Consider the following 22,962-nt stretch of genomic DNA (forward strand, 5'->3'; position numbering starts at 1 on the left):
GTCTCCATGTTTTGTATGCTCATGCAGAGGCTGCAAACGTTTAAGATCCAACAATGAAGACGGTTGTACGTTGTCAGTACAAACCCCTGCCAAGGTCACCGGAGCGCCGCTGTCCAAACGGAATATCCAGAACATTCCTGGCGCCTCGCACTTTGCAGGAATAGTGAGTATACTGCAGTTATTAGAGGGAACAGACAGAGTGAGCGCCAAGTAATCCCAGAAAATGTAGTGTTAAATAGAGGGTTCAAACCACAAAGCTGTTGATGGGGAACGTTAAAAACGTCAGCGTGGCTGAAAGACATTTGCCAGCGGTGGGAGTCAAGTAGCGAGCTACTGTTCAGCAGATGCAATAAAAATCGTGAGGGCAGTTGGGTAATGGGACCAACAGTACAGTTGTTGATACAAATTATATCCAGAAAGCAGAGAAATAAATGGCTAAATAAATAAATAATGCAAAAATGGAACAAGTTCAAACTTCTTTTATAGTAATAGTCTCCAGTTGAGCATAATCACCAAAGCTATAGTGATAAGATTGCCAAAACTAGACAAACATCTGTGAGATGAATTCATCTCAGAGGGGAAGCCAACAGCTTGTTATCATTAAAGAGGCAATGCTCTCTCTGCGTTTGAACTGCAGGCGCCTTGTTACTGCGTTTGCCGAGGCAATTGCACCAGATGTTGGCAGCTTTCTTCAGATGGATGACAAGCACCTGCTGCTGGGGAAATTAAATGCTCGTCGGCCTCCTCTCCTTCAGGGGAGGGTGGGCCAGCAGGGGAAGGGGGGAGCAGTGACGGCTGACCCTCTGAAATAAACCTATTTATGCAAAGTGACAGTAAGTGCTGGTTTGCCAAGCGGTGAAACGGAGTGGAAATTCATTGGATCCCTTCCATTGCCCCCGGTGAAATCTGCTCCCACCCTCCCAGTCCTGACAATTAACATGGCACCGATCTGAACTCGCTAAACCACTCATCAGAGTAATAGAGTCAACACAGGCACCTCCTCCTGGAGAGTCCCCGCTCGCACAGCGACTTCCCCACCAGCGGGGCACTGCCACGGCAGGGGCTGTTCACCCTCCCAAACCCCCTCCCCAGCACACACCCGGGCCAGCCACAGCCCCACACCTTCAGACATCACACCCCCACGACACCCTGTCAGGCCAGCACTGAAATAAACGGATGCTCCAAGTGGATCCTGCTCGTGTACGCTGGGCTTTAAAATCACAGTCCTGAGACAGGGGTGCGAACGTGATCTCCCTTCCCCATCACCTGCATGTGCATGGGCCTCACTGGGTCCATTCAGATCAGCCTCAGTGCTGGGAGCAGCAGCAAAGGCCACGGTGGACACTGCAACTCATTTTTTAAGAGAAAACACACGGCAGCTTCTTCCCTGACCCACTTGTGAGCGCTCCCAACTTTCTGGAAAATTAGAAACGGCAGAATATGAACTTCTTCTACATGAGTCATCATTTAGTCACAACCCTTCCTCCTTCACACTTCCATGGCAATGACACTGCAGCAGAGAGGTTCATTCTGTGACACACACTGCCAGCAGGACCCATCAGAACCCGGGTCACTATTCCAAGCACACCGTGCCCTGGACAGCAGGAGGAACACACCGTGTTCATTCCCGCTCATCCCAAACCCCTCACGCGTGTCCTTGCCACAGACAACACTTGTTTGATCTAAACTGGCCACATGCATTTTGGGTACCCTTCAGATTAACAGGCAGTTAATCCTCATTCTGCTTAGATTATCTTAATTGGCTCTTCATTTGAGCTACTTTGCCCTTGTCCCCGTTTCTGGAGTTATATTTATAAATACATATACTGTACCACACACACCTCTCTGGGCTGGCAGGTACCACCAGGACTGATGATTATTGATAGGTCTGATGCTGAGTCACGCTTGGCTGCCACTCCACTTCTACCCAAATATGCTCAGGTGCATTTTTTTCCCAAGAAAATAAAATATTAAGTGTTCCTGACAGAGACAGACGTGTATGATGGACATCAAATGAATTCCACGTTCTACCTCTGCAGAATAAACATAAATTTAATTAAACTGGTCTCACCTCGATATTCCATGTGTGAACAAACCTCAGGTATTTCACCTCCAGGACTGACCAATATGTCCATCTATTTCCACGTAGAAAAAGCATTATTACACCTGCTTCCAGTAATTTGTGCTCTTTTCCACATTTGGAACAAATTCTATGAACTTCCTCCTGGGTACTTTTAATAGCCCTTTTCTTCATGGCCCAGACTCAGAGCTGCATTTAAAACACCCTCACGTCTCACATCCCATCACTCACTGCCAGTGTATCCATTGTTTAGGATGATGCCAATGATCCAACGCTGACTCTCCAATCAATTATGTTTTAACCAGCTCACTTCAGCCGGGAGCCTTCCCCAAATCTGTGAGCAGGAGAGTGCAGCTTTCAATTACACCACACAAAGTTTTAAATAACTGCTGCTGATTTTTCATTAGAGAATCAATGTTAAAGCATGGGTTCTCCCAAGGCCAAGCTCTGGCCCCCCTCAGCTGTAGCTCCTCAAACACCAGCAGTGCTCTGAGTGCAGGTTATCACTCGATGGATGGCAGGAGCAGCACCTACACTTATAAATAACTTCTGGAGCGTCCAGGAGGCTGCACTTCCAGACAAGTGCCAAAGTGGAATCTGATGCAATTTCACAGCAGATATTGAAAATATCCATCAGAGCATTTTACCTGGTTCCTACTGCTGTGGTTTAACACCACCATCTTCTGCTTTCGATGCAGCTTTGCTGGGGCAGAGCTCCTCTTGCAGCCAGACCCACAGGCCCAGAGATGCCACCACAGCATTGCAAAACCAACTCATCTCCTTCCAGGGAAGTTCTATGCCTACAATCCCACTCACCCACACTGGGGCTGAACCCAAGAATGCTCCGGGGATAATGTAAAGATGTTATCAAACACAATTAACTCAATTTTTCAGGGATTTTATATAGCCTGTTGCATTTGTATAAAGTAAAAGCAGGGCTGAAAAACACACTTGACTTTCTCGGGGTCCCAGAAAGGATATAGATAATTTCCATGGGTTTGGCTCAGTGCTAAAACTGACACAAAGACACACAAAAAACATTTACACTCATGCTGCAGGAGGAACCATGAACACTTTCATGTAACTTTTCTCTCCCCAAACACGGCCCCTGATTAATGCCTGATTTCACTCAGGCTCTTGGCACAATCATGAGTAGTCAATGGTGTATCACACCCTGCAAGCTCAGGATCAACACTGCTCCCCTGCTATTACTGGAGAACATAAGACAGAAGGTAGGGCACTGGCCATAAGCGAAGGCCAAAAAAAAAAAAAACAAACAATAAAAGGATTTAAGAAGTATTTTAAAATAACTCTGTTCTAACCCACAGATGCAGGCCCTGCTCCCCAGAGCTGGGATCCCAGAGCTGCACCTACAGGTGCTGCAGCACAACTTCACCTCAGCACATCTACCTGCAGTGAGCCCTCCCCACCCAGCCCACCCTGCTGGGGCTGCAGAGGACACGAGGGTGGGATATTTACATTCCCTGTGCCCCTCAGAGCTCACGAGGTCAGGAAGGCAAGGGAATGTGCAGGGAGGGAAAACCCCTGCCCACAGTCAGCCAGCGAGCAGGAGCAGGACAGAAGTGTCCAGGGCTGACACTTCTCCCCACCACCATCACCCCACCTCACATGGTGCTGAGGCTTCCTCACCATTTCATCAACCAGAGGACAAAAGGAAATCAAACTGTATTTCAGACTTCTGCTGAGCTCTGATACTGCCTTCGTGCCCACAAATCCTGTCTTAACATTTCCTCTTCTCATAAAACCCAGGTAAGAAGCCAACATCTAATTTATAACAAAACCACTTCCACAAAGCGTGTGGCTTATTACAGACCACCTAAAAACTGACTTCCTGTGTACAAGCTTCTCACTGGCAGGATGAAAACAGTGGCTGTTTTTTAAGCAACGATCGAGTTTCTCAGTTTGTTCAAAAAAAAAAAAAAGAAAGAGAAAGAAAAAGCCTGCGTGGGAAGGAGAAGAAGTAATAAAAAGTGCTTTAGGCCATGAGGGACCCCTATATCCTAGATCCCTCGTCTCATGCCAAAGCTAGAATTTAAAGGAATATTCATTATCCTTTGGCATATCACGGATATAACATGGAAATGAGGAAATGCAGAAAAGCACAAGCATAGGGCAGAGGCATTAAGAAGGGGGAATTCTGGTCCCTGCTCCTGTAACAGAATAGCCCCCCAAAAACTCTGGTTTTTGTTGTCCCAAACTTATCAGGAGCTGCAAACAATGAAGTGTTTGTTCACTGCTCGTTCTGTTTTAAGGAGATGAGATGATTCAAATTAAGCAACTTCTGCCAAGGTGCACCCAGGTAACAGAAAAAAAGGACAGGATGAGCTCCAAGCTTTTCCACACCAAGCCTAGAGCTCAGAATCGCTCTGGAAGGGAATAGGGAGGGCAGCAGCAGCTAAAAAATACCATCACGTTCTCTGCCTTACCACACATTGCAAATGTTTTGGGAACTCCAGCTATTACAGACTAGAATGTAAATCAGAGTCCAAATTTGTCCCTTCATTTCATGAAACATAACCAATTCCCAAGTGTTGAATTGGGAGGTACAGTGCTGAAAAATGTGAAAAACTAACAACCTGTCAAACCAAAAAAATGACTTTTCTGCAAAGCAAGTACTCTTAGGACAGCCCATCCATGTCTCCTATTGACCGTTAAATCTACATATCAATGTCCAACTGGGCTGACAATACAATTCAAGCTCTCTGCCAAGGCTAAATTAACTAAGCTTTCACTTTCATACAGGCAGAATTCCTTGCACCTCCTGACTCTGGCCTTAGCCCCAGCTCCACACAGACTTCCAAATCCCCCCAAAATGAACCCACGGCGAGAGAGCCACCTTTTCTCATGCTAACAACTCTATTGTAATAACATCTTCAGAGGCCATACTCGAGGTCTCCGGGAAAAGTAAACCACTGGAGTGCTTAATACCACAGCAGCACATTAACTCGTTCACACCCAGACAGTCCAGCCAAACGAGGAGGAGTTTTCTCTCCTGTTTCCCTGGTTTGTATTTTCACAGCTGTCAGCGAGGACAGCACGTAGGAAGCGATTCCTGCAAACCACCCGATCGGGCTGAAATCCTCGCTCTGGATCCCACCTCCTTCCCCCTCGACACACTTACACGGAGAGAGCAGAGGGACTTTATTACAGAGATTATTTCCATCAAAGGCTGAACTGGTCATTATTTGCACTGAGGTCTGTGTTACAACGCAGGGCATGGTACAACCAATGCAGAAAATTCTCATTCTCACGTTTTGCTGTTCCCAGCCCCGCTGCTTCCAGCTCTAGTTCCTTTGTGAGGCAGCACCATGGATCTGTGGAGGTGTGCCTGGAGCCAGGACAGGTGTGAGAAGGTACCTCCTCTCACTTGCTTAACTGTCTCTAGACACTAAGTCAGGCCACAGGAGGAAGAGACAAGAAAATTACACATTTTCAAAAGCTCAACAGTTTCGCCGAAAAAAACCAACCTCAGAATCCAGTTTTTATTATTCCACTGGTCTGTTCTGCATCTCACAGGAAATAACAAGTGACTGTACAAAACGTTTCAGATCCAGAGAGGTAATTCAGAAATCCTGTCTTGTCTCAAAATTTCCAAATCTTAAAAGTCATTCTTGAGGAAACAACATATTCCAAGTGGAGCTGGAACATGCCTACGATCAGTCTGAGAGACCTCACGGCAAGCCAGGACAGAAAACAAATTTAATGCATATTGCTGGTTCAACTTCATCTGGAAATTTAAAATAAAAAACAAGTGCCACAGCCCCCTTCCCCAAAAGTCACTTTAGGATTTCTGTGAAAGGAAAAATGAAGAGCCTAATGATCCCAAGCCGAGAGTTTTAGAAGCAGTAAAACATCTGGGGCCACCAACTGCTCTTCCAGCAGTCTGAAATAACAATTTGTAAAAGTATTGTTTGTCCACAAAACTATTTCACACATCTCCTTCAAAAATCACCATTCCGGTCCAAAAAAGGATAACTTTAAATGTGTTCTCTCCCACACAAGAAAACATGATTTTTCTACAAGAACAGTCCTACATGGGCTGATCTAAGAGCTCAGGACAACGGAAACGCACCTTTACCAGAACTGTTCCCACCATGCTGGAAGGACACAGTGGCCTTTTCATTCCAAAGACTGTTCCCACAGTGACTCATTACAGTAAGAAGATTTTTAATCAGAATTCTGTTTCAATAATTGGGCCCAAAAGCGTTACCTGGAGCCCGAGCACATTAACGTGTCAATTAACGGCCTCACGCAATCATTAGGATCCATGAGCTCATCAGGGGTCCCTGCCAGCCCCATCTCCAGCCTGGCTCAGCCCCACCGAGGGGGGACCAGCAGCTAGGGCAGCCAAAGGGTTAAAATCCCATGTCAAACAGCAAGTCCTGGCTCTGGACCAGAAGGGACATGGGAACCAGGGCAGCTGAGTTATAAAGGCCTTATTGTAGCAGCCCACTGGATTGGAAATGACTTGTAGGCCTAATGAAACAAAACTTTGGCAGTAAAACAGAATGAAAGGAATGAGACAATAAAAGAGAGGAACAAAGGGAGCAGAGTTGTTTCAGCTTAGGAAAATAAGCTCACTTTGTTGTTGGGAAAAGCCAAAGCCGATTAGGATAAACCAATGACTAGGCATAAGTCTTCCAAACTAATTACACAGTTTGCCATGTGAAGTATAATTGCAAGTAGCAAACGAAGGACTGTGCTGCTTTCACAGGAGCTCTGTGAAGGGAGCAGCACCTGGGAAAACGAACCCTCCAAACCCTCCTCATCAGTGCCTGCAGCTCGGAAGGTACAGAACATGAGGTCCTGAGAAGTGCAGCTCATTAGCGCTCAAGGCTTTCTCCTGCTGGTCACAGTCCTCTGGGTAAGGCTTGAGGAGGCTGTTGTGCTTTCTTTTTTTAAATGACACCTGAAGTCTTAAATGCTCCAACGTGTCCCAAACTCAGAGCTCCACACTGCTTACACTCCCAGAAAACCACAAACCAGGCAGACCTGCAGCCCCAGCCCTGCTGATGGCTCAGGGCAGCACTGTGGCCTCTCAGGGGAGGAATGAGAGCCCTGCAGAGTTTCCCCTTGGATCTCCTCACCTCTAACACTTCTCATTTAAATTCTTTTAAAGCCTGGTCTCAGCAGCTTTTCCCACCCAGCACAAGGGTGATGCTACAGAGCCTAGGCAGGTCAACATGGCCAGTGAATTTATTTTGCTTGTAAGAATGTTTTAAACATCTCTGACTGAAACAGCAGAGGATCCCACAAACAACTGCATTAGACTGTCAGGATCAGGGATTAACACAATGGCTTGTTTTTCTTCTGATTGTAAGCATAATGGCTTAGCCTCCTTGTGTCGTCTGTGGATCCTGCTCCCTGAAACCACTGGAAGGACAAGTCTTTCCTTTCGCAGCACCCTGACCCCCCTCCTGGCACAAAGACCCCACCAAGCCTCTCCAGGGAGCCCCCCAGCAACTGCAGGTGCACAAGTTCAGCCTCACCAGCTCTAAGCAATCACAAAGCTGTTCACTACACTGCTCTGTGTTCACTCTGTGAAGCCTTTTGGCTTCACTCAGGTAATCTTTCCCTGTTTTCCTCCACAGATTACAGCAGCTAGGAATACTAACCTTCCCAAAAGGATCCTACAGATCCTGGGCTTTACAGAAAGAAAAATAATCACTATGAGAAATCTCACTGTCCAAGTCTCAGCATTATTGTTACCACGTACTTCGGTGCTGTAACGTCCGGCACTTTCACTGAAGTCAGGAAGAGTGTTCGCTAAAGCTTTTCTTTTTCTTGGAGACAAAGGCTCTGGCATTGACTTTTCAAAAAGCTGCAGTTTCAAATTCAACACTTTATCCCTTCCCTGCCAACTCCAGTTACATGAGCGAGCCCGCCTGGCCCCAGAGCTGGGGGCTGCTCTGCTCACATTGTGTGTTTGGAGAGAGCTACCTCCAGTTACCAAAACAGCCTCCCTTGGCTGCCAAGCTCCTCTCCACAGCAAGTACAAACAGGATTTCAGGAATCACAGTAAGCAATTTTTTCCAGGCCGATAAATAAGCTCAGCATTTCAAAGAGCAACTCACCTGAGATGCTCTTATCAAACACGGGCGGCTCCTCGCACGTTAATCATGTCATGCAGTTTGCTTTATTTCAAGAAAGCTCTGAGCAAAGGCAGGGCTCACCTATCCATGGGGATCACTGTTTGCATGGTAATGGCCTGACTGGAGCTCTGAGCAGGGCACAGGCCCTGCCCAAAGGGCTGGAGAGCTGAGCAAGGGAGTCATGGAGCGGCAGAGGAGTGGGATGGAGAAGGACAGGGCTCCTGAAGGTCCCACAGGGCCAGTCCTGGGTCACTGAATGCAGCATCCCACCATCCACAGCACATTAACAAGTCTTCTAACTGAGCTGGAGCACAAGTTCCCATTTCCAAGGGTCATTAACCAGCTCTGCATCTCCTGACAACCTGAGCCTTGGGGAGGATCACCTCAAAACACCCCGAAACCAGACTGTCCCAGCTGCCAAAGAGCACAGCGCCGTGGGGAGAACCCCAACGCCCACACCAAGGTCCAGTGAGGGTGACACAGCCCAGCACCTCTGCTCCCAACACTATCAGCTGCACCAAACTCTTCACGAGCTGCAAGAGGGAAGTGTCAAACAGGGATGCACCTGGAAAAGGTCACCTGGAATAACAGGGACCAAGCCCTGCACGAGCTGAGCTCTACTGCCTGGATCACACAGCCTCAGCAGGACATCTTAGCTGTGGTGTCACAGGAATGGGTTCCTGCCTTGATCCCAACTCATGCAATTTAAAGCTCCTTAATTTTTTTAGCCTGCAAATTAAGACACCTGAAAAAAAATATTTGATTTTCCCCAAGTACTGCCTCTGGAGAGGCAAACCTCTGCTAAGCTGTCTCAAGGAAGGCAGAGCACGAAAGCAGAACCGAAGCGTCCCGAATCCCCAGTCACTCCTGAGACACAGCCTGGCTGTCTGCATTCTCAGGGACTGTAAAATTGCAAGCATGAAACTACCAGATGGTGAAATTAAAAAGACTATATTAAGACAACATCCAGACAATATGCAAAGCGCTTATACTGAAACTATTATTAACTTCAAAAATACAGGTTAGTGGAGTTCTGCAATTAGAAGTAACTACAGAAGAAACATCCAAAAGCTCGTGTAATCCTTTAATAAAAGGCTCAGCAGGCTGTAAACATCCTGCCGGAATCGAAGATTATTATTGAAAATAAAATGACTGGTTTGCAAAACAACTATCAATCCAGCACAGGAACCATTTATAAACTCGCCTCCTCAGCCCTCGACAAAATCCTGCCTGGCTCAGGCTTTTCAGGGCAGATAAAAGAAACATAAACTAACTACAAGGAATGGGAGCTGCTTTGCTCTGGGATACCCCGCTGGGTCCTCGTGCAATCTCGCATCTAAACCATCGATGGCTGCACTCCAGAGGACAGGAACAGAGTGCTCAGCTGGAATCCATGGAGCTGGAGTCCATGGAGCCCCACGGACAGCGGGGCTGGCACGAGTCCCCATGGAAGGTGGCACCACCAACTGCCCTCAGAGCAGGCAGCTCTGCAAGCTCTTCACCCATCAGACTCCTGAACAAGTGTCCAAAAGCCTTGGGTACCCAGGGAACTCCAGGGAATCACGGGCACTAAGCTCCAGCCCCAGCCTGGACTGTGGGGTTTGAGTCGTTACATCACAGCAAAGACTATTCTGGCAAGGTCCAGGGCTCCTTCTGTGCATAAACTTGTTTGGGTTTTTGGTTGGTTTGGGGTTTTTTTTAATGATGTCAGGATTCTACATGCATTTGCAGAATCTTGCATAAGGATTTTCCACTAAGAAATTAAGTGGATATTCCAGTGACTTCCACATTACTCTCTGCTTTTCACGTGGTTCCTTCAGGCATTTTCACAACTTAATGAGCTCTCCCATACATCTATCTGCCCCTTTTGCCACTGCAATCAAGGTAAACAGAAGGCTGATTTTATGGAGAAGACAGCTGTATAATCATTCAGCTGAGGGTCAAATTCTTCCTGAACAGACACAGATCCACCTCTCAATGATGCCTTTTTAACTTTACTGGAAGTAAACAGTGCTGGCAATGCTGTGCACAAACACACACAATGAACAGAGGAGGAATTCCAGAGGCTTCGAGAAATGACACGGAAAGGCAAAAACTGTGGCCCTCCTCTGAGCCCAGCCCTGATTGTACTTTTTTGAAACACACTTTAAAAAGAAAGGAAAGAAAGAACTGTGTAGTGCTCACTTGGGCAGAACTTACCTTGCCAAACTGTTCGAAGTATTGCTTCACGTCTTCCACTACCGTATTAGCCGATAATCCACCTACAAATATTTTCTTTGTTCTTGTGACCATCTGTAAGAAATTATAAGACAAGCACACGGTTTAACCAGATTATTTCAAACAATATGTGGAAAAAAGAAATATTCTTCAGATCCCATCCCTAACCCAGATAATGAGAATATTTCTCTACAAAAGCAATTTCGATTCGATTTGATTAGATACTTCTTTCTCTTTGTCTTGTTTTGTTTTTATTTGAGAGATGGCTGAGTAAAGGCTCTCAATAACAACTCTAGCCCCCGGATATTTTTTTTTAATAAATGATTTTTATTGTGTTTCTTAATGCAAATATAAGTGAAAAAGGAGTCCAAGTATCATATCTTCATAGCTACTGTCTCAAAAGCAACGCACCTTTCCCCCTCCTCTTCCTACAGACAGGGTGAATTCTCTTTGGCAGACAAAAGGCAATTACATCAAATCGAAGGGATGCGTTATTAAGTTTCCATGGGTCAGTTTAAAAGGAACTTGCACAGTTACTTTAAAAATAATCAAATGATGAAAGGCAGCCAGAGCTGCCGATGCAGCATCCTCCAGCTGCCACAACCCACATTCCAGCTGACAGCATCACCACCCAGCAGGGCTGGATCAGCTCCTGCAGAAATCCACCTGTGCCCCCCAGCTGAGCACCCAGCTCTTCTGCTGACCCACATGCACCCAACTTTGGTCCACACAGGGCAAAGGGATGGTGCTGGATTCCCTGCGGAGAACACACCACCCCACAATCCCCATCATCCACAACCTGCAGCCCTCCAAGATGGGCAGGATCAGCCCGTGGACACAAACCCCAACGATGGCAGGGGAAGCTGGTGTCTTTGGTGGGCTGATCCCAAACCCCCTGACCCTTGTGGGCCCCCCAAAGTCAGGGCAGATCCAGGGCAATGCTCCCAAGGGCCCATCATCCTGGCACAGTTGGGCAGAGGGGAAACACCCCAGCTTGGATCAGACCATGGCCTCAGAGCTGGAGACAGCCCAGCAGCAGCCAACCCACCATACAAAGGTGTCTGAGTCAACACCGCACGTTAACTCAGGAAACCGAACGCGCCAATATAAAATTCATGCATTGAAATGCTTAAATTTGTTTGCTCTGGAAACTGGGTGAAGCAGCCAACTTCCTGAGACTGAAGGGAAAAATGCTGCATGACTCTCATTAACCAGATATTCCCTTCCATCAGCCTTACAGAAGTCCACTTTATTTTTTTTTTCCTCTTTTTCAAGTTAGGAAGAAAAAGAAAGAGAAAAAAAAACCTGTGTAAAAATTCAATTATTTTTTCCTGGCTGCAATCTAGGGCTCCGAAATTGAAGCCCAAGCATATATTTTTCTGTAGAAAATTGTCATTTACAAATAAAGAATTGGCGAAAGCCGACTTGTAACTAAAGGATTTTGCAGGGCTGTCAAGAGCCCTCTGCCTGCCAGCATCTGATTTAAGATCAGGCCAAGCTTCTGTTGTCATACAAAAGAGGGAGGAAAGCAATTATTCTAAAGCAGTATTTGAAATTATCATCATTTTTATATTTGACCAAGAAAGAAAGAAAACGAGAGCTACTGCTTTTAGAAGCAAGATTGAAGGTTAAAGAAAAAAAAAAGAAAAAGACCACTTTGTTTCAATAGCTTCAGTCAAAGAAAATATTGGTAATGACAAGCAAATTCACAACATTTTAATGCCTAGAGATGTGTTGCGAGCTGGGAAATGGTTTCAGAAATCAGCTCTTTGGTACCAAAGTGAAGCACAAAATTAAGTCTGCTTTTACAATCTACGTTTCCCTGAAGAGACAGTTCAATTGCTTTGTTACCACATTCCCCCCAGCACCAGAACAGAAAACGTGTAGCCTGAGCGATTCCTCTGATCCCGACGTGCCTGAGCAGCAGGATTCCCTGCATGCCCTGCCTGCCTCCCACCTGTGGCACAGGCACCCAGGTGCCCCCAGACCCGCCCTGGGCTCAGCCAGCGGCCACCGCTCAGCTCCCCCTCACCCAACCCGGGATCCCCGGAGACAGGGCAGGTTTGGACACAGCTCTGCCCTGCCCAGGGATGGACGTGCCCAGCAGAGGGGAGGGGGTGACCAGCCCTCACCACAGAGCCATGGCAGCCGCCCGTGCCCAGCTCGGGTCCTCGTGGGACCCCAGCAGGGAGGAGCTGCCGTGGTGCTGACACTGGTGCCAGGGGAGCTGCTCTCCACACGTGTCTGTGCTGGTACAGCCTCCCCAGTTTCCAGCCTTTGGATAACTGCGGGACTCGGACAAAGCCCCCCACTCTGCTCTGACCTGCACATCCTCCCTCAGCAGCCCAGCAGACACCACACGAGGAGAGGTTTCCTCAGGGAAAGCACCGAGCCCAGGTCCTGCTGGGCCCAAGGTTCCCCAGGGCAGGGCACTGCACACACAGCCCGGGCACTGGGAGCACACCCTGCCAGCCTGAGGGTCACAGCCAAAGGCTGCCAAACACACTGGCCAAACACGATGCACCAAGAAAACCCACATTAACCAGAAAGGCCCCAAATGTCCCATTGCCAATGGCTGTGAGGGCAGCTTGTTCCTCACCGAGTACCCTCTGCAGGAAACAGGGCTACAGTAAAGCCTTCTGGTTCACCCCAGGGAGTGATGGTCTCACCACCCAACGTGATATTCTCTCCACCACAGATCTGTGCTTGTTTTCAGGAGGAAAACCAAAGGGTTAAAGTACATTTAATGAAGTACCCTTGGTGTAAACACTACAGATGACAAAGAGTCAGAGGCACCAATGATCACAGGCACTGGTAACTTTAGCTGCTCTCTAAAATTAAAGGCTTTTTTAAATCAAAACACTCTTTTGGCTCAGAAAATAAATCAGCATATATTTAGCAAAAAACCCCTACAATTCTATAAAAGCATTTATGTATATATTGAAGAAAAACACTCATTATCATTATTTTCTTATTATTGTAACAAAAAGCCCCAACCAAAATCCCCAGTCTGAAGTTCCTCCAGTGAAAGTCACTGAGGATCTTTATCTTTTCCTGTGAATAAATTCAGAATCTGCTTTCTGGAGATTACTCACAATAGGGACATACACACACCCCCCCAAACAGCGAGGGAGTCACTGTAGCATTGGTGGGTTCAGACCCTCCGCCAGCAGCTCCATCTGCCCCTTCCAGGGATGGAACAGTAGGGTTTGGGTAATAGGACGTGATTTGTGAGAATCAATCACAAATCCATGATTTCTGAATGACTCCAAGAGGTCTGGGTCACTCCAAAACCACAACACTTCCAGTTTCATGCCTTGGGTTTTCCTCTGCAGTGCCCTGTATCCATCACTGGCTCCTGCAGGGCTCTGCAGACCGTGGGCTCGGGATGGGTTTGTGCACTGAAGGTGTCTCTCTCTGGCTGCAGAAGGAATCGCCAGGAGAGGCAGCTCCGAGGCCCGTTAATTGTGAGCGCAGCAGAATTGCTGTTTGTATACGGCGTCAGTGTGGAGTTAATCAAAACACATGTGACTACTCCTGCGAGGAGGCATTCAAGGTTACACTCCATTTATTGGCTTGGCTTTGAAAAATATAATCGCCTTTGTGTTCTGAAACTGAGCAAACACTTCAGGTGGTGCAGGAGCAGGAAAAAACCTTCCATGCTTTAGCCAGGCAGGTCTGCCGAGTTTATGCCATTTTCGCAAGGTTAAGGTTGTAATTAGATCAGTTTGGGGTGTATCAGGTAAATCTCCTCTAAACAACAGGCTGAAGATGCAGTCCCTGGGAACAAAAGTCCTGTTCCACTCGAACACATCAATACCCATGAGCTAAACCTCACAAACTGGTGAAACAAAGGAATGGGGTTTTTCAGAGCCAGAGCCTCCAGCTCTGTCCATGAACATCCCTCACACACCAATGCTGCTCTTCGTCTTCCTGTGGTTTTTCTTTCCTCACCGAAACTCTTACCATCACTACTATCAACAATGAACAAAGGGGATTTTAGGCTCATTAAATATTTTGCACAATTCCCAGAATTTCAAAATCTGAAGCAACAAGCACCCACTACTCCGTCTAGATGAGTCAAGGCCCTGTCTATGTTTAACAAAGAAGTTACATATTTGACTTCAGGGTAATGGTTTTAAGTGTCATTTCCCAATCATTCCTTATGCAGCCTTTTTTTGCTGCATCCCCCCTGCCAGTTTTAATTCAGAGCTCCTGCTCAGGAGGCTGGAAAGGATGAGTGCTGACACCCAGCTAGCGCAGAGCGTGTCTTGTCGCAAAGTAAACGCCATGTAAAATCCCAAAATCCATGTGAAATCCCAAAGCAGGAGGCAGCGACACAGGGTTAAAGCAAACCAGCGCACAGGGCTCAAAGAGCACCCTGGAAACCTGTGCCTGAACTGAGCTCGAGCACACTCTGGTGAGGAATTCATCAAGACTTAGCATCCTCAATTTCTCAATGTGGTGGAAGTGGACTAGAGTACTAATAGTGAATCTGCATCACAAATTGCTGAAATTAGCATTAATTTCAGATTAAACTAATTATGCATCTATAACTGTTTTCCAGAGCACTCTCCTCTCTCTCCTCTGACAGTGTGGGTGCGTGGGTGCATGCGTATTCCAGCCTGCTCACCTCATCTGCAGCTTGGCATTTCATCATTTCTAGTGTACCCACCTTCTAAATAGGTTTATAATTAGAAAAATCATCTTTCGTATCTGTGCTGAACTGCATTTTATACCCCATTGTGCTGTACATCCAAACTACAGCATTACTTCTAATTAAAAACAACAATAATTCATGTAACAGGGGAAGTGATCTTGTTAACTGAATTGCCAGGCTTCTTTTGGTGGAGCACAGACCTTAAGAATTCTCCAGGTTTGTGGGGTTTTTTGCCTCTGGGATCCTCATAGGAAGTTCCAAAAAGCTATTAGAAACTCAACTGAAATGTGAAGACATGACGAAGGAGCCATTGTTTAGTGGAAGCTTCCAACCCTTCTCAGTTCACCTATTAGGAGAACACCCCAGAACCATCCCCTGGCCCGGTATTTCTGAGAGGTTCACAAGTGATGGAGGTGCATGTGAGCACCGTGTTCCCTCAGGGAGCAAACACTGCACTCTCAAGCTCCACAACAGCAAGAGCAACTCAATCTCGTGCAAAGGCAGCGCGGCTTTACGTGCCACGTACAACACGCTTAAGTATTCAGAACAGGATTTCAGCAAGACTTAAACGGTGCAAATACCTTGTGCCTGACCCCTGGGTAAGCTCATGTCATCCTGTGAGAGCTGCTCCAGCTATAGAAGGTATGTGGGAATGAAAGAGCTCTTTAATCCAAACAACCGGTACGGATTCCTGGGGGGGTAAAGCAGTTTCCCCAATTCCTGGGAAAATACAGATGGGTTGTATTCTCCCAGCCCATTCAAAAACCAAACTGTTAACTTAGTCCCTGCTGTATTCCCAGTTTTTTGCTGTCTGGGGTTCTGCTGTTAACGTTGGGAGGGTCGGGTTTTGGCGGGTGGTTTATTTCTCTCCCCCAGTGACTGTGGCATCAGCAGGAGGCAGAACACACAAAGTGATTTTTACAAGACAGACTGAACTGCCAAAGCCATCCCTGGAGCGTCACAAGCAAACCTGGCCAGGGGCCAGCAGGGCCCCTCCTGGTCACCTTCCAGCTGTGACTGGATTTAACTCCATGTGCCCCCTCACCTCCCCACCACAGGGGCAGCTGAGCAATGGCAGCCTGTCACAGCCACAGCCAAACCCCAGCAAGGGGCCCTCCCCAAAAGAAGAGTTTGCTGTCCAGGCAGCAGCATCCCATACACCTCCTCCAAGCCATGCTCAGCTCTCCAGGCACAGCCACACCTTTACCTGCCCCACCACTCAGAGCTCCCTGCACGGGAGATCCAATCTCCTGAAAATTAGCCCCAGCTGTGAGAGCTCAGCAGTTTTTTGGAGCAAAATCTGGCTTCAAGCTTCATATCAAAGGACATAGTAAAATTCACCAGAGCCAGCATTCCCCCCTCCAGAGCCCAGGAATAGCTCCTGGCCCCACAGCCTCACTAGAACAAGTTATATCACATCCCTGAGGGCTGCTCCTGTACCCCATGCTCCAGTTAACTCTTTTACAGGTTACAGAAGCATGGGCAAGGGGAGGGCAGCAGAGAAAATCTATTTAAATCCCCCTGGTTGCTTCAGCTCCTCGTGCACGGTGCAGAAGGAAGGTAACTCTAAATCTTCACTGAGCACAGACAACTTACCCAATGTGCCTGCCTGACTGCTGTTCAGCAGTGCTTAAAAACTGCATTAATAAGTTTAAATTAAGATAATTATTTTTAAATTAATACATCTCAGGGCCACAAATGGAGAGCACTGCCCAATGTGACTGGGGGGGGGGATTTTTGCAATGCCCATGTAATGAGGGACAAAGGTCCCAGTGGGAAGCAATTAAGCTTCTGGTCCTAAATCTACAGGCTACTGGCAACACTTCACCTTGTATAAGCAGAGAGAGAGAAAAGGAGAGGGAGGGAGAGAGGGAAGGAGGAAGAGATGGCATTCTGCCCAGGGACCTCACTTTCAAAGCCATGGCAGCAATGTTTGATGGGAACACACATTAACTGACCATTACCATGTTCATCAATTCCTCATCTGTGCTATACCACCTTCTGGAAAGAAACATCACATCCCATATCCAAAATACAACCAGAAAACTTGTGCCCTCCAACAAGACACACAGTTGTGCCAGACCAGGTTTCCAAGGGCATATTCAAGGTCCATTTGCAGTACAGCTCTACAGGTGAAGCAGGGTGGAATAAAGTGGGTCAAAGTGGGGAACCAAGCTAAACAGCTTCCCAAAATACATCCCAAGTCCCTGTTTTTTTAACCTGGAACAATACAAGGAGAAGGCACCCAGCTGTCCCTGCTTTCCTAAGCCCGGGGGGGTCGTGCAGGACAGCAGTGACTGGCACTGTCCCCTGTGGAAGGGCCTGGCCAGGACAGGCTGCACACCCACCCAAAGCCTCCAGCCCACCCTGAGGGCGAGTGCCAAAAGGCTCAGGGAAGCTCAGGCAAAGTCCTCCTCATCCAAGAGCTGCTGCTTGCTAACCAGAGGGCTGCCCAAGCCCATCAAGTGCCACTCACTGCCCCATCAGGGCTGTCAGCCAGCAGCCAGAACACAGGTCCTGCCCAGGCCTCTTCCATCCGTGGGTGCTGCTGCTGAACAGACTGTGCAGGGCAGGGCAGCAATGGCTGTGCTCCTATCCCATGGGCACAAACGAGCCCCTTCCTTCCCTGGCTGCTCCACAACTACCTCCCTACTGCTGTCATACCTGGCAGCATCAGGTGTGACAGCTTGCTCTGTCACCGTGCCCAAAAGCACACGGGTCTGCAGCCAGAATGGCTTTATGGTGTGGTCAATGAACCCTGACTTGAGCGTGCACCCACCAAAAGGAGAAGGAAGAAATGCATTTGGAGGTTTAAGTCAGTGTACAGCAAAATCCAACAGCACAGTCCAACCCAGAGATGAAGAGGAGTGCACATTCTGCAAGAGTTTATAAATTCTTCCAGCTCCAAACACTGAGGTCAGTCCAAAGAAAAGTTTATTGCCTCTACATTGCAGAAAGCACGACATAATGTAAATGCTTCTAAGTCAGTATCAACTAATTTTTCACAATGACCCTGTCAAATCAGTGATGAGAGCTCTCTGTTAAGATTCTAGATAATGTTCTGCTAAAACAAGAAAAATTCACGGGAAGGGATAAGAAATGTGTAAAGCAATTTACCTCCCTCCCAACATACTCCAGATGATTTCTCTGAAAAGAACAAATGGAAACTTTAACCCTTAGCCTTGATTAATTCCATCTCCATAATGCACACGCACATGGCAATCAGTTACTGAGGAGCAGCTTTTCCTTCATCTGCTGAGTCAAGCCAGTATGGATTCAACGCCTGGCTCCTCAGGAGGGTGAGCTCTTCCTCTGGTGTGAGACCACTGAAACCTTGCAAAATGCCCAGATTTGCCTGTTACTGCTGTTGAAACACTTTCCCAGTTTTATGGAATGCTGTGTTCGCTTTTATCCTCTCCCCCCCTCGCAAACGGGCCAGTGAATTACAGGAATTGCAGCGCTCCCACCTTCAGCTCACCCAGGGGAGATGTGTCTCCCTTGCCAAGGAGGGAACCCACCAGCCATTATTAAAGCAACATCGGTGTCGCTCTAAAGCAGATCAAATAACCCCTGACTAGGAATAAAAGGGCCCCTGAGGAGCTGCACCGAGAACGAAGAGTGGAAGCGAGGCAAGAGAAAACATCCATACTTTTTCCAAAGGAAGGCAGCACCTCACAGCTACAAGAGCTTGTCTCCCTCGTGTGATGTTTACTCACTTATTGACCACAGGGCAAGTCATTTGAGTCTCCACAGGACTGATGTATCAAACAGTCTTGGGAGAAGCTCAGCTGGAGACTGCAGGGCTCAGCATTTACGCGCACATTTGAACTCGCAGCATTTGGGGAAGCCTCATTAGGCTGAGTACGTTGCACAATCGAGTGCTATGTGCCTTGATTTCCACAAAAAGAACAAAAACGTATCCCCACAGCTCAATGGAGCCTGTGAGGTTTCACTCATTAAATGCCTAACCCGCTGAAAGTCTGATTTGAAAATGCTGGAATAGTGCAAGACATTGTTACTGACATTATTGTTATTAAAGGAAGAATGAAAAAATATTGTTCCTAGTCAGGAAGGTCATATCAAACTACCAAGTAAGAGATAAATCAGCCAAGGTCTCCAAAAAAAGACATTATTTCTCCTTTACTCCAACATCTTAATGTGCATGACTTTTTTTGTGCTAGAAATACATTTCTATAAATCCTCCTCTACAGAAAGCTTTGCTTTCAGGAGGGGAAAAGTAGCAGATAAAATACTACCCATCAAAATGAACTCAAGTCTCCAGTAACATAACTAAATGTGTAATGTTACAGATGTTTTATAGCCAGGATGTCGGATCCATTTAGATCATTTTTACAAACCCGGCAAGAAATATCTCCCCAGTGCTGGAAACCACGCCAACAGGTCTGGGAACAATTGTTTATTCAAACAAAGATGCCACCAGGGAACAACAGTATCTACTGACCAAAACTTGGAGGGCTCGTTTCTCAGCCACGTACCATCAGACTGAGAGCCAGAAAGGGACACCAGGCTGAAAGAGGAGCTGGATCACGACACAGGGGCCCTTCTACTGCTCTCCAAAGCAGACAAATCACTGGTTTCTGCACCTCTATGTCCTGCCCAGGCCAAGGTGTGCAGACACACCGTGAAACCACCATGTGCAGCACAGCCCAACGTGCTGCCCACTCACACAGCAACAGCAGCCACAGGGCAAGGAGGGACGATGGCACAGCTGCCTCCTGCCAAACTCAAACCCATCCTCCACCTCCACCACACACCTGGGGACACAAACGGGATCACTAGCGTGTCACGTGACATTCAGGGACATCATCACAGATGCCACCAGCCCAGGCTGAAGACACACTTTGACTGACAGGGAGTTTTACTCTCCGAGCCCATCAGCCAGTGGTACCCACCACTGACAGATTTATTACCCACAATGATAACTGCCTCACGCTGCTTTGTTTGTTAATTGTGACTAGCTTTGCCTTCAGAAGGGTAGGAGCCTAATAAATCAGTTATCTCCAGGAAGAATTTATTTCAAGCTGTTAACACTGTAAACCCCAGCACTTGGCAAGGCTGGGGTTGTGTGAGAACGGGTGTGCTCATACATCGCGCTCGGTGGCAGAACACGCCGCGTGACTCGGCAGCCAGGCTAAGGAAACCAGCTCTGAGCAAGACCCTGACGGGCTCAGTTGGACTTCTGTCCACCACAACAGGCCAGCTCTCGTGCTCCTTTCCCATTTCCCATACAGGGCTGTGCCGGGGCAACCAGCACTGCACACCACCAGGCTCGGGCTGACAGCAGCTGCTCCCTGCAGCAGCTCAGGGAGGAACCAGAGCAAGAGGAAACCTCAGCCTGTCCCAACCTGAGGCACATGTTGGGGGCCCACCCTCAGCCCCCCAGCAGGCACAGCAAGGTCAGTGCCAAGCTCTGTGCTACCAACCAGGCTGCAAACATAGTACAACTCATTCTCTGGATGCCCCATTACAGCTCCTTGTTCAAAGTGAGCCTGTGGGGGAAAAGAAACGCATGAATGGAAGTGGAGGCTCCAGGACAAGTGGCAGAGCCAGCACAGCACAGCAGAGCTCAGACTCCCTGCTCCCTCTTGGCCAAGAGTGCCAGTGACCTGAGCCCCTCACCAGGCAGTAACTCTGGCTCTGAGCCTGCCTGACCCCAGCAGGTCTCACTTCAGAGATGTCCTCTCCCACTCTCTGGTAAGATCAGGAACTCCCTGCAAATCACAACATCAAAACTCCAGGTATTTCTGCACTTCTTCTCAAATGCAAGATTCCCCTTGTTCCAGCATTCACAAAATTTGGTACAGATAGTGGAGTAACAGAAAATCGGTGTCAGGTTGACAGTCCTATAATTTCTTTTTCTCCCTAGGGCTGCAAGACCCACAGAGTTCAAAGGAATCACTGAACTGTGGCATTTTGGTCACTGGCTTCGCCTCCTATGACTGAAGGATGAGCAGAGGGGCTGAGGTTTCCTCTTTCCAGTTGTGCTGTGCAGGTGCTGTACTGGCTCACAGGGCAGTGCCAGCTACAATGAAGGGACTCACTCTTACCTGATTCTGTGGAATACCAACAGGTCTCTAATAATAATGATGTTACTGAAAATAACATTTGGCTGGAAATACACTCCTTCCCGATCCTCCCCAGCACAAGAACCTTGCCAGTATCAAAGCCTATCACAGCCCAATACACTCACAGACTTTAAAGTACCTACATCATTACAACACTGCCAAAAATGTCACATAAAAAGGCCAAGTCACTGAGATGACTGAATTTCCAGGTCTGGCAGGACATGAAAAGCTGGGACAACTTCCCACAAACAGCCAAGCCACTTGTGTAGTGTGACTCAAGCCAAATGTGAAGGCCCTCAACATCTGCCTCCTACCTGATACCGGGGCTGGAGCTCCCACCATTGGAGTTCCCCCTCTGTCCCGGGAGCAGCCAGTGGGTGCAGTGCCCGCAGGAAAGCAGCAGCACCTGCCAGCAGGTCACCTGGCAAGAGGCAGAGGTGCTGCTGGCTCTGGAGAAACCCACCTCAGCTCGACGGCCCCAGCTGCCCCCAAACTGAACAGCACTGCCTGCCTGTCTGCAGGGTGGGGGAGATTCTGTTCCTCTCAAGAATCACAAGGTCTGTAACTACACCGGAAACTTGAATTTAAGACTAGATATGAGGCCAAAGACCACTGAAATATTTGTAATAAATAACCTACAAACCACAGGAGCATCTCCAAGCCACACACACGGTGTCGTGCATCAGAACAGCTCACACAGGTTAACAACCCACCCCACTTCCTCAGCCTCGTCCCTCTAACAGGATATAGAGTGTGGAAGTGAGCTGGCCAGACTGAATTACACACAGGAAATGTTTTCCTTTTCCATGAAGACTGACCTCAGCAAAACAAGAAGGCTGCCACAAGCTGCACCTGCAGCCACGTGACAACAGCTGCAAGCCAGGACCAAATCCCAATTCCCAAGAGCTGTATGGCCACTGAACACGCTTCCTGCCTCTTTTGGGGAGTGATTTGCTACCCATTCTTATGAACCACACTCTGCCAGTCTTCCCAGCTCTAAAGTTCTGCCCTGAAGGCAAACACGCTGCCAGCCATGGCAAAGGTTTTCAAGGATCCTCTCCCGGAAGGAGGAGGAAGCCAAGGGGTTGCAGGTTGGAAAATTTGAGGTTCTCCATTCAGCTGCAGTTCAGCAATCCTTCATCCACTGATAAATCACAGACCACACACTGAGAGTTAAAGACTTATACAGGACTCCAGGGACTAATTGAGGAATGATTTCAGCTTCTAACTGTGCTCTAACCAGGCACTTAGGATGCAAAGCACAAGTTTGTGATACTATTGTGCACTGCATCAAAATGACTTTTTGATACATTTTTGCAAATAACTAATAAGGAAAGAAGAAAAAAAACACATCACTCTGGTATTTAACATAATTCTTACCCTCAGTTCCCCATCCTTATATTCACATTCGTGACAAACAGCCTCTGTCTTCAATTAGGCCTGTCTCACACATGCATGAAGCCCCAAAATATGAAAGAGCTTTTATGCAACACCAGATTATCTAATGTGCACATATTTTGCAAAAGAGCACTTTTTAAACACCTAGTCACAGAGAAGGGAAAAAAAAAAACACATTCCTTTCAGGAAGAGAGAAAGGGAGGGAAAAAAATCACATAAAAGCTGCAAAAAAAGAAAGTGAATGCATTTGTATATTAAGCAATCAAGTGCTGTCACACACTGAAAACGCAAAGCACTGAAGTTTAAGTGGGCACACACCAAGGGCCTTACCATGGAACACACTTTTCAGCACTACAGAAAGCACTCCCTTATCAACCCAGCACAGTACGAAGCAGGATCTCTGCCTAT

General features: G+C 47.5%; 1 protein-coding gene across 16 annotated transcripts in view; it reads right to left on the reverse strand.

Annotated features, from left to right (window-relative positions):
• MSI2 (musashi RNA binding protein 2) overlaps window positions 1–22,962 on the reverse strand; it is a 224,684-nt gene that overhangs the window by 135,936 nt on the left and 65,786 nt on the right. For all 16 annotated transcript variants that reach the window (XR_004360399.1, XR_004360398.1, XR_004360397.1 and 13 more), the window contains exon 6: window positions 10,393–10,485. Coding sequence is in view for 11 of the 16 variants with exons in the window: in XM_032707177.1 (XP_032563068.1) it covers window positions 10,393–10,485 (93 nt within the window). In the remaining 5 variants the exon portion in view is untranslated. The remainder of the gene's footprint in view (window positions 1–10,392; window positions 10,486–22,962) is intronic.

Source organism: Chiroxiphia lanceolata, chromosome 20, assembly GCF_009829145.1.
Source record: "Chiroxiphia lanceolata isolate bChiLan1 chromosome 20, bChiLan1.pri, whole genome shotgun sequence".
Taxonomy (NCBI): domain Eukaryota; kingdom Metazoa; phylum Chordata; class Aves; order Passeriformes; family Pipridae; genus Chiroxiphia; species Chiroxiphia lanceolata.